Source organism: Pseudoliparis swirei, chromosome 17, assembly GCF_029220125.1.
Source record: "Pseudoliparis swirei isolate HS2019 ecotype Mariana Trench chromosome 17, NWPU_hadal_v1, whole genome shotgun sequence".
Classification (NCBI taxonomy): Eukaryota; Metazoa; Chordata; class Actinopteri; order Perciformes; family Liparidae; genus Pseudoliparis; species Pseudoliparis swirei.
Genome location: NC_079404.1, coordinates 3,914,261 through 3,930,874, shown reverse-complemented (window position 1 = coordinate 3,930,874; position 16,614 = coordinate 3,914,261). Strand labels below are relative to the sequence as shown.

At 40.5% G+C, this 16,614-nt stretch overlaps 1 protein-coding gene across 1 annotated transcript in view; it reads left to right on the top strand.

Annotated features, from left to right (window-relative positions):
* col13a1 (collagen, type XIII, alpha 1) overlaps nucleotides 1-16,614 on the top strand; it is a 61,958-nt gene that overhangs the window by 29,152 nt on the left and 16,192 nt on the right. The window contains exons 19-36 of the mRNA XM_056434859.1: nucleotides 4,333-4,368; nucleotides 4,463-4,516; nucleotides 5,505-5,591; nucleotides 5,691-5,717; nucleotides 5,816-5,851; nucleotides 5,976-6,032; nucleotides 6,127-6,150; nucleotides 6,238-6,291; nucleotides 7,496-7,540; nucleotides 7,911-8,036; nucleotides 10,342-10,413; nucleotides 10,612-10,653; nucleotides 10,771-10,821; nucleotides 12,178-12,204; nucleotides 12,327-12,413; nucleotides 14,436-14,471; nucleotides 16,167-16,220; nucleotides 16,323-16,376. Coding sequence (XP_056290834.1) covers nucleotides 4,333-4,368; nucleotides 4,463-4,516; nucleotides 5,505-5,591; nucleotides 5,691-5,717; nucleotides 5,816-5,851; nucleotides 5,976-6,032; nucleotides 6,127-6,150; nucleotides 6,238-6,291; nucleotides 7,496-7,540; nucleotides 7,911-8,036; nucleotides 10,342-10,413; nucleotides 10,612-10,653; nucleotides 10,771-10,821; nucleotides 12,178-12,204; nucleotides 12,327-12,413; nucleotides 14,436-14,471; nucleotides 16,167-16,220; nucleotides 16,323-16,376 — 969 coding nt within the window. The remainder of the gene's footprint in view (nucleotides 1-4,332; nucleotides 4,369-4,462; nucleotides 4,517-5,504; nucleotides 5,592-5,690; nucleotides 5,718-5,815; nucleotides 5,852-5,975; nucleotides 6,033-6,126; nucleotides 6,151-6,237; nucleotides 6,292-7,495; nucleotides 7,541-7,910; nucleotides 8,037-10,341; nucleotides 10,414-10,611; nucleotides 10,654-10,770; nucleotides 10,822-12,177; nucleotides 12,205-12,326; nucleotides 12,414-14,435; nucleotides 14,472-16,166; nucleotides 16,221-16,322; nucleotides 16,377-16,614) is intronic.

The following is a 16,614-nucleotide window of genomic DNA, read 5'->3' as shown; positions in this document are numbered from 1 at the left end:
CCAAAGTCAAGCCATAAAAGAAGCAGACCCAACGACCACCCCAAGTCCTCTTGCCATCTGTCACTCTGGCGAATCACTCTACTCTTGTGCTCTCGGCTGATCTAATAAGCTCCATCTTTGAGAGCAGCTTTGATATGACTTTCCTTCTGGGAACAGCAATATACGACAGAAAGAGAGTGTGGATTTCATGACAGAGGAGAGTGTGTACCAACAGCCACACCTATTGAAACAAATGAAAAGGTATCTCTGTCTTTTTCCTTTCACTGTCAATTTAAATCAATGAGCTACCCAGCTGGAGGAAATATTATGAGCAGAGGGGAAAACAGCCATTAAGTTCTCCAATCACCCACTGCACTCTATAACTCTTTACAGTTGCCATAACTCTGTATGCAGCCTTTCTTGTTATGTGTCTCTATCGCTTAATTTAACCGTAAAATCTGAATCTCCTGAACTAACTAGACTAATACTAACAGTAATTAGATTGGGTGAGGTACCTAAGACAACTATTTTGTCCAGATATCCATGGTCCCCAGAGGAAGATTACTTGAAGCCTTTCTCTTTGGTACATGGCATGCAAGTTATACTACTAGCACTCTCAAAAGCCTATTAGTTTGATGAATTTGTGCGCAAATTATCAAAAAACATTTACGCCCAATACTTCTTCAGCTTTGTCCAGTTATGAGGGTAGAGGATTGTCGTGGACCAAGCAGGAATGCAATGTCACATTCCATCGACAAAGAGGAAAGAGGACCTGGATGCCGTCACAAAGGAAGAGCAGAATGAATAACGGCACTATAGTGAACGGTCAACGAACTCTTACGGATGCCAGCAAAAGGCTGTAAAAACACACAAACATAATCCAAAAAGGAAGTCAGGTCACAAACTGGTGACATAACTTAGCCCAAGTAGCAGATCATTTGCAGGTTCACATGTGAAGGGTAGGAGTCCGGAACAGGATACGGGCAAAAACAAGTAAAGGAGTGGCTATTTATCGACATATTGTATCTCACATAATACATAATATGTTTTCCCCTGATTGTGGCTTGTTTGAACAGTAATCTAGCATAGTGTACAATAACAGCCCTGTGGCAGCTGTGGGGGTGGAGTCGCCAATTTGGCCTCGGCTGCTGGCTGGTTGGTAATCAGTCAGCTGCTCCGGCTGATTGGCAATCAGTCAGCAGCCGACGCTGCACTTTTATGGGTGCAGCGTCGGCTGCTGACTGATTGCCAATTTAACATATATTAGGAAACTGTTGGTATTAATATTTAGAGATACTCAGTTTAGAGACAATGAAACTGTTTATGTTCATGTTTACTTGAAGAAAATCTGATAAAAACACTTTTGATTGGGCTTTACCGTTAGGCAAAGGTGCTTCCTAGCATCCATGTGACAAAGACTTTTTTTGACAATCAATATTTTAAAAAAAAAAGAATTCTATCATATTTGTCGGTAGAGACATTGGCTAACTGATGTACAACGTGTAGGTGCTCTTAATGTTAAGGGAGCTTTGTATCCCAACACTGACACATGAGGACTAAACCTAATCCGGTCCATCTGTTACCAAGTATACCTGTTTAGTGTACACATTGAAATTGTCCTTGTGAGTCATTTCCAAATCTCTGGCAAAGAGTAGCTGCATCTCTACAGTATGTCCTTCCTCTGAAACCGAGTGTGACAGGACGACTTGGCTTCAGTACCAAGGGAATGAAAACAAGCCCTCCTGCAGTATCATTTGAAGGTGATTACACTTCCTGTAAGGGTGAGGGTGAGTGATTGGTTCAAACTCATCCCTCCATACTTTTTCTCTGAAGTGGAAAGCCTGTGGCTGCATGCCCTCAAAAAAAGAGATTAGCATATTGATGAATCAAGACGTGCTAGTGTGACAGGCCTCCACCTTCCTGTATGTCTCGGAAAGAGAGATGTTAAAATAGAATGAAGGACCGACTTTCCAGGACGAGAGGAATGAAACAAGCTGATTGGAGCAGTCGTGGCTCACAGAGAGATGCAGTTTCCTGTTTGGGGCAGTTGGTTGTTTGGGAACGTCTCTAATGAACTCCTCTGAGCATTTAGTGCCATCACCACTCAGGCCCTTCTGAGGGTAGCGGGACTAACTGAGATCAAGCAATGCTTTCATCTGGCCACAAACTCTCACCAACAGACATTATGTCCTGATGTGGTCCCTTTCATCTCCATCCTAATCATAAACTACATCATCAATACGTGTGATTAGAACTGCAAAGGGCTTCAGTACCCAGGATTCAGTGATGACAATAGCCAAGAATGAATGATTGTCCTATTGTCTCTATCGTGCTGAAAGAAAAGTTGGGGCAAGTAGTAGCAGTGTTATAGTTTGCTAGAGTAGTACCAGTAGATTCAGTGGCAGAAGTACTCGCAGTATTATGAGTAGTCGTACTAATAGAAGTATGCTGTATACTTACTGATAAATACATGTACTACAAATGTGGGGCTTCCTGATTTGGTTTATTGGTTATTAATGGAAATATACTTGTTGATATATACTGGTTTACTTTGCATTTTCTAATTATCAATGGATGCACTTTCATAACATAAACTGACATTTTCTGCACAGCGATTATGGATTACGCAGGTTACATTTTATGATAATGTGCATTTTCCAGCATATATTTCTTGAAATGAATCACAGGCAGAAGCTTTCACCTTCTTGTGACATCTTATCTTCTTAATATGACCAAACTAACTGCTATGGTGGTTGAAATGGAAGCGCTACAACCTTAACCCTCCTGTTACCTTAGGGTCAATTTGACCCCATTCAATGTTTAACCCTCCTGTTACCTTTATATTTACTGACATATTTTACCCTTGGGGTCAATTTGACCCCAGCAATTAAAACCTCCAGAAAATTATTAGAATTAATATTGTTTTCCAAGTTTAAGTGTGAGGTACTTTATGTTTGTTTGTTGACTACCTAAATAGCCCTTTAAATAGATAAAAAAGTTGATATTTCTTATATGTTTGACACAGTGAAAAACAGCCTGGGGTCAAATTGACCCGAAAGAACACCGACATTAAACATTGAATGGGGTCAAATTGACCCTAAAGGTAACAGGAGGGTTAAATGGTTACTGCAGGCAAATCACAACCCTCTGAGAAAACACTGGCAATCCCAACTTGTCTACAACTATGAGACATTTAATTCAAGGCTCATCAGACACCCAGTTGACAGCCTACTGGTTCCACTGGGGCAAAGAGGATTGTAGTTCCCTCGACCATCCAGCTGTGTCTGTGCTTGTTCCTCGTCTTGAAACCTTCTACTCATTCATGTGCAAAGATGAGCGAGAACACAGACCAACGTAAAGGCTCTAGTAGTGTGTTTCCTCTCTCCTTCTACATGTACATGGGCAGATAGTGAGACATTGGGAGGGCTGAGAGAAGCATGTTTTGTCATCAGTTTGCAATGTTGTGTGTTGCAGTCATATTGTGCAGTGAATTATTACTCCCATATGTCAGAGACACAAACAATACTCCGAGATGCTGTTGGCAGTCTAGAGTCAATTTGCATCTCATTATGGCTGATTTGTACACTCCCGTTCAGCAGTTTGGGGTCACCCAGACAATTTCGTGTCTTCCATGAAAACTCACACTTTTATTTATCAAATGAATTGAACATTTCATAGAAAATATAGTCAAGACATTGACAAGGTTAGAAATAATGATTAATATTTGAAGTATTAATTTTGTTCTACAAACTTCAAGCTCAAAGGAAGGCCAGTTGTATAGCTTATATCACCAGCATAACTGTTTTCAGCTGTGCTAGCATAATTGCACAGGTTTTCTAATCAGACATTAGTCTTCTAAGGCGATTATCAAACACAATGTACCATTAGAACACTGGAGTGATCGTTGCTGTAAAAGGGCCTCTATATACCTATGGAGATATTTCATTAGAAACCAGACACTTCCACCTAGAATAGTCATTTACCACATTAACAATGTATAGAGTGTATTTTTGATTAATTTAATGTTATCTTTATTGAAAAAACAGTGCTTTTCTTTGAAAAATAAAGACATTTCTAAGTGACCCCAAACTTTTGAACGGTAGTGTATGTCTTTGTAGATTTGATTGACTTCACGAAATGTGAATCGCCACCTCGTACAGAGGCTCAAGTCCAAGACCCCTTAAGCCCTAGAGTCCCTTCTCTTGTGCCCAGTTAGCACATGTATTGCATGCATATCTTGATGTGTCTGCATGTCTTTTTCAATAGCCTGAAAAAAACAACTCGATATCAACTGTTTTCCTTTTTCTTCCTTTTTAACCATCTTTGACCTTTATGTCATCTTGGCCGTGGTAGGGAGGGTCGGGTTTCCCGGGCGCTTCTGGGTTCAAGGTAAAGTTGTTAATGAGCAGTGTGTTTGTGTGTGGCAGTTATTACATACCAAATCGCATCAGGGGGCCATAACTTTCTTTCTTCCACTGCAAAGGGCCACGCTGGCCTCCCCGGTATCCCTGGCATCCCAGGCAAGAGGGGCTACAGGGTAGGCCTGGAATGGAATGAGCAGCATTGCTGCCTGGTTGTCCTTCTGTCAGTCACCCTCATCCCTCTGTGTCCTCAGACATTCGTCACCTCCGTGTTTTGTGTTTGTGACTGGCCAACGCTCCGGATACCGCTGAATGTGCTTGGTTTCACCTGATTGTGCCGTCAGCTGAGCTCGCCTTGCCGTTTGTTGGAGTGCTTTGGTCTCTTTGGGTGGCGCAATTAGCCAGCTTCAATGACTGCTTCAGAATGGGGGAAGCTAACTCTCTCTGTCGTTGCTCTGTGCAAACCATATCATAACATTTGTCAGTGCTTTCAAAGAATACTCATATATGCCTTCTTTTAAATCAGTCTGAATCAAAGGAGAATGGATTGTCTGATTTGTTGGGAATAGAATAGAATCAGCTTTAATGTACAGAAATGCTCAAATAATCTTAATTCATGAGTACTGTGATGACTAGAGGGGTCGGGATCGGATTGTGAGGCGAGGGTGCACAAATCAGGACCACAAGCAGTGGTTTCACAACTCAAAAGTCTGTCTTTGAAAAAAGATCAACTTAACTCCGGCAGAAAAGTCGGTACACCAAACAAACATAAATATCCTTCTGGTTCATCGCCTCCGTTCCTCTCCTTTGCGCTCCCTCCTCATGCCGGCTCCCCTCAGGTAATCAGCTCGGTCTCTTTCAGCTGGGCAGCAGCCTGCCCTGCTGAGTATGGGGATTGGAGTTTATGACCCAGCCGCCATGATGGGTTGTAGTCTCTGCTGCAACCAGTGGAAGGGGATATATCTCCCATTGATGACACTTCCTCTCATGACATCACAGTACTTACTCGCATACTAACTTCCTTTGTCTTCCAAGTTCTTCAAGATTGGTGGAACCTACTTTTAGTGTGGCAGCATTATATTAGACATCAACAATCTATTGATCTATTAATCTATTGCTCGTTGTTCCTGTTTGGTTAATAATCGTGTTCTCTATGTGTGGCAGGGGGAGAGAGGAGAACTGAGCATCGCAGCCCAGAGAATTAAAGGAGAACCGGGTTCACCAGGAATGCCGGGCCTGATGGGAATCAAGGTAAAGGGAATTGTAGTTTGAGAGAAACAATACAGTGAAGCCTCCATCAATCGTTATAACACTCGTGCCTATTGAAGTGACTGTATATGTATCTTACAGGGTAACACAGGTAGTACGGGAGACAAGGTGAGATGAAAAGGCATTATGGAACGACTTTTGTTTTTTTATTAATTGATTCATGTTTTATGGAGACTCTAAGTGTTATACCTTCATCTAACCTCTAGGGGGAAGCAGGCCACGAAGGCCCAGCTGGACCAAGAGTAAGTCGGGACTTCCAAACTCACGATTACTTTTTTGCAAATATTGATTCAGAGAAGACAACATGTCCAATTTAGAATCATAATGTTGATGTCGTTAACAAATTTTTTTTTTTTCACTGTCTAGGGTCCTCCAGGCCCAACTGGGGAGCCAGGCAAGGCTGAAATCCACAACAATGAAAATGTATGTAACTAATATTTAGTGGTAATTTTCCTTCCATTTATGAACAGTAAAGAGTCAAATAAAGAATAGTGTAACATTTAACATTCCTCCACAGGATATTCGCAACATACCGCTGATGGTAAGAACTTTCTAAGTTTTACAAAAACACGTGCAAGCTTAAAACAATAGTAAAACTTTTATTTAATGACGTCATATCTTCTCCTAGGGCCCCCCTGGATTACCTGGAACTTCAGGGACCCCTGGACTCCATGGTACCAAGGTAGGAGACATTTTGGAATGCCAATTGACACATTATGTTCTTACACTATTTCACTACACACTGCACGTAAAAGATGAGCCACAATTCGTACATTAAACAAATTCAATATATTGTTTTGGGGTGTTTGTTTGTGTGTTAATGTTGTGTTTGTCCCATAGACAGAGTGACCTGTTAGGGGACCCGGGGGACACATTTTAGCTACTCTGCCCCTGATCCCAACGCTGGCCTATTTATTACCTTCGCATTGAAAATGCGGAAGGTTATGTTTTGATCGCCGTGTATTTATTTATTTATTTATTTGTATGCGTGTTACTCGCATTACGCAAAAAGTATTAAACCGAATCGCATGAAATTTGGTGGGATGATTGGTTATTATCCGGGGACCATTTGATTAGATTTTAGGATAGATCGGGTCAAAGGTCAAGGTCATGAAAAGGTCATAATCTTCTTTTTACCATAGCACGGTCAATTTTTATCCAATTGGCATGCAACTAATGCCAACATGTTCATAATTCAATGCCCAATCTTGTGATATGCGAAGGTATGCGCTCTACCGAGTGCCCGTTCTAGTTATTATTATTTTAATTTGATTTGATAAAATTAAAATGTGTTTAGCATGATCATTATTTTAGTATGAAACTGAAATGATACAGGTGTTAAAAGTGGCATTACTTAAGTTACATGATAATTCAACGTTAACTTTTGGGTTTGGGTAGATGGCAAATTCACCCATCCTTGCTCATGATTATGTGTATTGTACAAAAAGATGAAGTGCTTATTTGACATGAACTCTAAATATTCTAAAACAACTTTTTAAATAGTAAATTAAATGAAAAGAAAAATCATGTGGCAACACTATACAATATGTACACTGGCTTTTATGGGGCATCTTCTGGTTTTGTTTGTTTCGTGTCGTGTGTTTCTTGTCTGTTGTGTCTATTTTGTTTGTCCGTATGACTTGTTGGTAGCAAATGAGTTTCCCCACTGGGGATTAATAAAGTTTTCTGTCTAACTGGCCCCGCCATAATAGTGTTTAACGTCGACAGAAACGCAATCAAATACATGGAAAGACAACATTCTTCTACAGTTTACGTTGAGATTGTTGTGATGGAAGATAAAGTAGTTTCTGCCATGATGACTTTCAGACTTTTCCCAACAGAAATGTGTGTTTTGCCTGGTTGGTAATACTTTGGTGTTTCCTCAGGGTGAAGTTGGTCTGCCCGGTGCTCCCGGACTGGACGGGGATAAGGTAATACTCGAGCAGTACTCCATATTTTTAGCCAGGAAGTTGAATTCCTTTTTCATAGATCTACATAATGATGTCAGTCAATTGATGGCAGTGATGAATGATGATTAAACCTCCCATTTTAGATTTCACTTTTTTCCTGATGTTGAATTTTTAATGTCAACCAAGGTATCCGACAAGATAATTAGATTGTTCCTTCTGTTTTTTTTGTTGTTTAGTTTTTCTTGCCTTGCAAACGGGCTACAACTGTATTTCCTTGTGCATTCCCGTGTTGCGTAATGGCAATGAATGATCCTTGACTCCTTTGCATCTCAATGTAGCTTCTATCATGGTAACATTAACTGAGGTGACCTTGACCTCTTTTGTGTTCTAGGGGCCCAGGGGAAAGCCCGGAGAGTACGGCCCTGCAGGCCCAATCGGTCCCGAAGGTCCCAGAGGGGAGAGTGGTGTCATGGGCTTCTCAGGAACCAAAGGGGACAAGGGTCCGTCTGGATCACCTGTGAGTGACTCTGCTAACCACACCCCATCCCACATCCCATCACGGCTTGGGGTTCCCAGACCCACATCTGTCATTATCCAGAGGGAAGGCCTTGGTTTCTCCAGCTTCCCTCTCATTACCTAATTAGAGACTCCCAAGGGACCCCAGGAATGACCTTGTGTTTTGCTTTTAATTCATGGATTTAGTGCCATGGATCCCAAATGCTCCCCCATATAAAAAGTCTATTTGTAGCCCGGTGTTACTTTGAGAGGCATTGTTGAACATTTTGAGGGAATGTGTGAATGGGGCTGATGAAGTGACGGAAGACAACTCCTGAAGTAGCAATGCAAAGTAATCAGGATCAGTTCCAACCCGGCTGCAGCAGTCTACAGAGCCACAAACTGTGAGGCCAAGACAGACAGACAACTCCTGAAAGGCTGATCCACATACCGAGACATCCTTTATCAGAGCTTTTGAACAAGCTATTGAACAGAAAACTGACAAATTGTACTGCTTGCTTCAGAAGAACTATGGAGATGAGCTGATGATAGCAAGCGCTTACATTGACAAGGCCTTAAGGTGGCCACAAATCAAGTCTGAAGATGGGAAGGCGCTGAACGCTTGTGCTATTTTTCTGACTGGATGTCGTACTACAATGGAAGATGTGGAGTTCATGAAGGAGATGGATTGTGGTATCCAAATTACCATGTAAAATAAGAGAGGGGTGGCGCAATATAGCGTTTGACCTCGAGAAAAATAGAGGACACAAGAGAAGGCAAGATTGGCTGATCCTGTTAACTGTATTGATCGTCAGGTAAAGGTTGCTATTGGACACACTCTTTGAAGACTTCCAAGACAGACGCAGATCTGCAGGCAGCAAAAGCAAGGCAAAGGAGAAAGTGGAATAAAAGGAAGCAGCTTGGTGAAGAGAAAAAGTCCGGATACAACACCAAGGCAGACCAACCCGGTGAGGCCGGCTAACGCCTTCCAACCACCGTGTCTTTTCTGTCACATTGGAGTCTTGCATCTAAATTAAAGGTCTCGCACACAAGGATCGTGTCGATGCTTTGGATGTTTAACACGAGGACATCTTGGCAAACATGCAAGAAGAGGCCGGTGTGCATACAGAAACACCCAGACATTCTTTACATGGCGAAAGAAGCCAATAATAGTATTTCCAATGTAGTGGCGAGGGAGGACAGCACTTCCAATGGAGAGGTCTAAGGAGCTCAGAAAAAACAGGAACCAGTTGGCTATGCTGGGACAGGGAACACAGAGTGCCCGCTGTCGATTGTGCCAGTGAAAGTGAGATCACGTAAAGGTGGAAGGTGTATCAAGACATATGCTTTAGTTTTATGGATCCTGGAAGTACAGATAAGCTTCCAAAGAGAATGACCATGAAAGGAAACTTGACTCAGATCTTATTGAGCCACGTGGCTCGAGATAAACCTGGTGACCAGAAGCTCAAACTATTCTCAGAACAGGAAGTGTGCGGACTTGAAGACAAAAGGTGTGTCCAGCTACCCAACATCTGGTGAAGTGGCCGTAACGGCATGAAGTAACCTGACCACACATAGACGCCTGCAAGAAGCAACGTGAACACAGGAACTTCAGCGCATGAAGAAAAGTGAAAGACTTTGATTTATAGTTTTTATGAATATTTATTTACCTTTGATATTTTATTCAGTTGATGCCTTTATGGATTTAAGTTATTTGGTAATGGTTTAATTTTCAAGCTTAACCATTAGGGGCCAGATGTGGAAGTATGTATATATTGGTTTATTTGGAATTTCAAAAATATTAATAATTTAATTTCTGAATTATGCTCATTGTGCAGGAACGACGATATGTAAATTATATTGAAAGACATTTATGATAATGATTGACACTCCCTCTTGGGGATTTAATGACGTCACGACGGCAGCAGGTAAGAAAGAAGGAGCTGCATGAGGCATATAGTCTTTCTACCGTATTATTTGTGTATTCAGTAACGTTTTAAAATAAAGACGAAAGAAAAAAAGAGTAAAACGATTGCCTGTCAGTCGCGTTCGAAAAGGAAGTCACCGAGTCTGCAGCTCTTTGGCGGCTTAACAACGACCAACGGCGACAGAAGGCCGCTACGTTGACCCGAATCGAGGTGGTACTGGCCCGGGGTGCCGGTTGGTGTAAACAAGTTATGTTAACGGATACTAAAATTGGATGAAAATGAAACGTTCTCATTTGTCTTTTTAAGCTCTGATTCTAAGACGAAGATGAAGTCATCAGTCCCTGAATGGAAACGCTCTGCCCTTATCATGATGTCCATCTTCCCTTTCTTGTTCTGTAGGGTTTAGATGGCCCTACGGGTGAACATGGGGCTACAGGGGCCTCGGGCCCTATTGGATTACCTGGCTCAATGGTACGCAATGCTGCCCCTCAGGCTGCATCTTTCTGGAAGCAGTGTCTGACTTGGCAAAAGGGGGGAACAGGAGAATATATTTTGTATTCACCCCCCAAATGCTGTGTGGAAAAAGTGCTGCGCTGTCTCATTTTCATTCCCTTACTGGTTTGACTGACGTTGGCATGTGACGCTCTGTGTCTTTACCTCCTGTCACAGGGTCCGAAAGGTGAAGCTGGACAAGGAGGAAGGTCAGAAATGGTAAGAGTTTGTCGTTAACGCGCACATCGGATTTGTGCAATTTGTGGTAAATTAGACACAGCATGTTTTATGAGAAACATTTTCTGAATTGAAACATTTTGCTTTGTATGTATTTAGATTTATGGACCTCCAGGGCCCCCAGGACCTTCAGGACCAGTTGGCCCAGCAGTGAGTCATACATGCCATTAAACCACTGAACCTTAACTCTAGCCCAGGCTGAAAGGCCCCACACACTTACACCGTTTATAGCTAATTTGGCTGATAAGGCCTCAGGTTGAAGTTTGAAATATACTATGTGTGTATATATATATATATATATATATATATCTAGATATAAATATATATAAATATATATAATGTGTATATATATAATGTGTATATATATAAATATATATATATATAAATATTATATAATGTGTATATATACAGGACTGTCTCAGAAAATTAGAATATTGTGATAAAGTTCTTTATTTTCTGTAATGCAATTAAAAAAACAAAAATGTCATGCATTCTGGATTCATTACAAATCAACTGAAATATTGCAAGCCTTTTATTCTTTTAATATTGCTGATTATGGCTTACAGCTTAAGAAAACTCAAATATCCTATCTCTAAATATTAGAATATCATGAAAAAGTATACTAGTAGGGTATTAAACAAATCACTTGAATCGTCTAATTAACTCGAAACACCTGGAAACACATTTTCAAATGTTTGATTTTGTTTTGCTGTTATAAATCTTTTTTTTACTTGGTCTGAGGAAATATTCAAATTTTATGAGATAGGATTTTAGAGTTTTCTTAAGCTGTAAGCCATAATCAGCAATATTAAAAGAATAAAAGGCTTGCAATATTTCAGTTGATTTGTAATGAATCCAGAATGCATGACATTTTTGTTTTTTTAATTGCATTACAGAAAATAAAGAAATTTATCACAATATTCTAATTTTCTGAGACAGTCCTGTATATATATATATATATATAAATATATATATGAGGTACATGATTTCTTCTCATGTAATGAGCCAATAAGAAGTCTCACACTGTAACATTTGGAATCAGTCAAGTGCAACCCTCCCACACAGTTCTAAAGGTCTAATCGTATCTGTAATATGTCACTATTATGTTTAGTGTACTATTAGCTCAATAATTTTTTTACGGCACCTGACAATAAATGGCAGTGTTCGTAGTTTTGCATAACTTTCCTTTACAACAAACCCTGCAGCATTCAACTTTTTTAGTTAATAACCATACAAAATTACTCTAAATTCATTTTTAATGTATTCGGTCTCAGACATCATTAACAAGTAAAGTAAAAGCGGGGGAGAAATAAAATAAATAAATGAAATAGGAGAATTGTTGTTTATTAACTTAAGCTCCATTAGTAGAGTTTGCTAACATACTAATCCTGTATTTGCACTATTTATGGTGCGCCTCCAATAGACCAGTAGTATGAACTGCTATATTACAACAGCTGGTATCCAGGAGAGATTGTGCAGTAATCCCACTGTGTTTGCTCCATCCAGGGATCGCAAGGATTTTCAGGGCCTAAGGTGAGATATTGATACTATCAAATAATATCTAACAGCTTCTCCATGCAGATGCTGTATACACACATCATAGATATTCAATGCATTTAAGTGTAACAGTGGGATTCCATTGTATTGTCTCTCAGGGAGAACCAGGCATCGGCATCAGAGGAGAAAAGGGAGCGTCGGGTCACAAGGGCGACAAGGGCGACAGAGGCCATCTTGGACTCCCTGTAAGTACACTGCACTTCCTGTCGGTTCATAAGACTTCAAAGTCTTTGCCTTCTGTCTTCCGTCAGATTCTGTTAAATTTCCTAAATCCATTTTCAATATTTTAGGCATTATCAACCTTAATAATCCATAGTTTACATGCTAGTCATCATGATCCTGTTCAAATGTTGCATGGAAGGAAGTGATTAATTTACATAACACTACAAATCTAAATATTTCATGTTTTTCTAAATATTATACAAACACACTTCACCAGTTTGGCAACTCAAGAGACACGCAACCAAATCAAATAGGAGAAAAAACAATGGTGTTAAGACTGTTGTTGACAGTCTGGTATTCATAAACAAATGTTCCGCATTTTGTAAAACACAATGCACGTATGTGCCTCTAATTTACATCATTTTACTGCAGTTGTTAACAATATTTCTGTGTGCCACAGAGACAAAAAACATCTAACTGTTTAGATTTAATTCCAGATCGTGATCTGTTTAGTCTAAACAAAAACGTGTGTGCACTCATCCATGAATGTGTAATTATCGCCATCTACTGGAGAGCGCTGGCTTTAATTTTATTTATTTTAATATATATATATATATATATATATTTGCAGGATATATATATATATATATTTCAATTTTTTTAAATAAATAATTGCAGAATATGTTTATGTATTTATATATATATGTATGTATATATATGTCTTTATATATATATTATTTTTGTATATGTATATTAAATTTTTTTTATATATATATATATATATATATATATATATACTGTACATATTGTAGACCCGGTGTATATATATGTATATATAGATATATGGAGGATATACTATGTATATATATAGAGAGAGAGGAGGAGGCACAAACACCTGAAACCACTGATGGGGGTCTCTGAGCCAGACCAGGCCCATGCTACGCTATGAAGGGCCAGTCTGCGTTTGGGGGCAGGACTTATAACAAACGGTCCATTTTAGCTTTAACATTCCAACTGCGTTATTCTGCTTCATTAGCATTTCACTCGTTATCATCGTGTTCGTCATCGTTTGTGTTTGCCCTGAAGAGTTATGTTGTGTTATTAGTTGGTTTTAATGACTAAAAGTGTTTCAGTATTTGCAGCACGTTTCTATATTCATTTAATTTGACAACACACACTCCTTTTTGCCCCTGTCATCGGGTATCGTTTCGGTGCGCGTAGTTACCGTGACGAGTGGATGAATGAAAGCTCCGGACCTTGACAGTTATTTGACAGGTCGTTTTTTTTTGTGTTTGAACATATCAGGGTTCATACGGTCATTGAACACCTGGAAAAGTCATGGAATTTTAAAACGTTTTTTTCCAGCGCTGAAAAAGAGTAGATTTAACCATGGTTGGCTACATACTGCATGGACAAGTACTCATTGTTAGTTTAAATACTCAATGTTCTCACTTTTTAATGTATATACACCGAGATTTCACAACATGTTTGGTCATGGAAATTTGGTTTAAAGTCCTGGAAAAGTCCTGGAAATCCATTGGTCTAAATGTGTATGAACCCTGACATATTATGTCGTTGTTTATCGGCCTCGGACATTATTTACAAACCCCGCCCCGCTGGTCCACATACTCAATAGAGCACTCAACGTGGATTATTTCACCACAGAAAATAGTCCCAAATAAATGCACCGCTCCTCCCTGTTTTTAAGTAACATTCCCTAAAAACTGGGAAAAGTCCCAATTGATTGTGAGACAGACTAACACACACTGAGCACATCCTCCGTGACGTGTCCGAGCACAGCGCATCACACGGGGCTGCACACTCGAGGTCATCGCCATCCACCGGAAGTCACTCGCACATTTGCTCTCACTCACTTGTAACCTCCACCTCCACCACTTCCTCACCCTTTATTTGTCTCATCATCTGAACGTGTTTTTGAAGTCACTCGAGTCACAGCTTCACTCACCTCCCCACCTCCCCCTCCCACCACCCCCCCCCTCTCCCTCCATCATCTCTGCTCTCTAACTGTGTACAACGCGATACAGGGGGCTCATGGGTTAGACGGCAGACCGGGTCCAGTGGTGAGTGGCACAAGTCCCCCCCCTCCCTCCCTCCCTCCCTCCTCCTCTTCATCCACAATCCCCCCCCCCCCCTTGCTACAGCTTGCTTTATGTCTGTTTGTCATATCTGCTTGCTTTCCTGCTTCCCATGCTCGTCATGTCTCGATTCCTTCCTGAAGTAGCTCTGTGAGGACAGCACTGGTCAGGGTTGGGTTCTGAGGACGAGCGGGTATGAAGAATCTACTGTCATGATCTATCGCCCCTCATGCCCCCATGCTTTAGTATTCATTTAGTCGTATGAGTTGGCTCAGCACGATTCTGTCTCCGAGTCTTGATTCCAAAAGGCTGAGAGAAAGAAGAGCGTCCCATTGCCCAGATTGACACACGGTATTATATGGCTGATATCCTGGTATCGGCAGATATATTGTCCACTATGAAACCGTAAATCCAAATATCAGGACAGGCCAACGAAATGTGTGTGGTCATTTAGAAACAGTTCAAATGTTATCCAACACAAGACTCTTTTTCAACTGTAACATATCAGTCTGAAAACAAATTTATTTGAACTTGTGTGTTTATGAGAATCAATAGATCAATATATAGATCAGTACTTGCCTCAAAAGCTTAATATTGGTCAGGCTATACACCTTATAATCAATAGAATTAAACATTAAAACACTTATTTTGTATAGCCCAATATCACAAATTACAAATTTGCCCAAGAGGGCTTTACGATCTGTACATATACGACATCCTTGACCTTTGACCTCACATCGGATCAGGAAAAACTGACAATGTGTCCTCATACAACACGTATTGTTTTCTGCTCGTTTTTTTCAAACAGTCTTTGCAAAATAAACTTCCGTATCAACAGGAGACAACTTGGGTTCGGTTTCGGAAAAGTTCGTAAAACCACAAAGAAATGGCTTCACCTTTGTGCTGAAGTTAATATAACTACTAAGTTAAGATAACTACGGATGTGACGTTTGATCTTCATAATGGGCCAAACTATTGAACAGCAAGCGTTCCATTACTTGATGCTAATAGTCTTTCAAAATGTCCTCAAATCTTTCTCTAGTCTCCCAAAACTAAAGGAGAATGTTGCATTGCATCTGATATCGAACACCTAAATCCTGTGAATCCTCAATCCTGTGAATCCTCAATCCTGTGAATCCTCAGTCCTGTGAATCCTCAGTCCTCAACCCTGCCTCACCGGTTCCCTGCCTCGTGCTTCTCTATCAGCAGTGGGCCGCAAAGCTGCCGTTGCTGAGCACTCTGGAAAAGGAGCATGCCGATATGCCCTCGCTGCATGTTGACATGTCACACAGAACCATTCGGATCGCTGTTCTCCATACAGCACTGCACATTCTGGATATGCCTGAGATGCAAGGCTCTTCCTCTCCAATCCTGACAGATAACTGCAGCTGTTGACATTTTATTCCTTTTCCCTCTTTTTTAACAGTTTGAACAGTAGTCAACAAGCTTGGTGTGTTAATGCTACAGGTGTCGGGACAGACAACGGCGCCCTGTCTCTCCAGATTACGACAAAATGTATCTTAATGATCCATGAGAGTACCTTTTGTGGCATCTATTCATTTCCACCAGAAAGCTTGTTGATTTACTGATTTGAGGCATTTAGTGAGGATATCTTCTCTAGAGCTATTCTGTTTGTGTTTACTCACAGGTATTTATTTTTCCCTGATCTGTTTTTTAAAGGGTCTAATAGGACCAGCAGGTGTGTTAGGGCCAGCAGGACCAAAGGGGGAGAGAGTGAGTATTTATGTGTGTTTTAATTCAGTTTTTTAATTGAAGTAAAAATCGTTTCAGGAGAATATATATATATACGTTTTATATGTTCTCTCGTCGCTACAGTATGAAAAGGGAGATGCAGGATTGCCAGGACCAATCGGGCCTCAAGGCATCCCTGTAAGTCTCCATTTCTATTTTAAATATCCATCACAATATCACCGAAACCTGTACGCCTCGAACAATAATTGTGTCTCAGCACATTTAGCCATCAAACCTATCGTGGCATGGTTTTGGTTCAAGTAAAACCTTTCTGGCACAAATGTTATATGTCTTCATCCCAAAGGCCTCAGATCCATTCGAGGTTTTTTACAAAAATGAAAAGCAACTGGCCAAATATTTGATTGTTTGTCCTCTC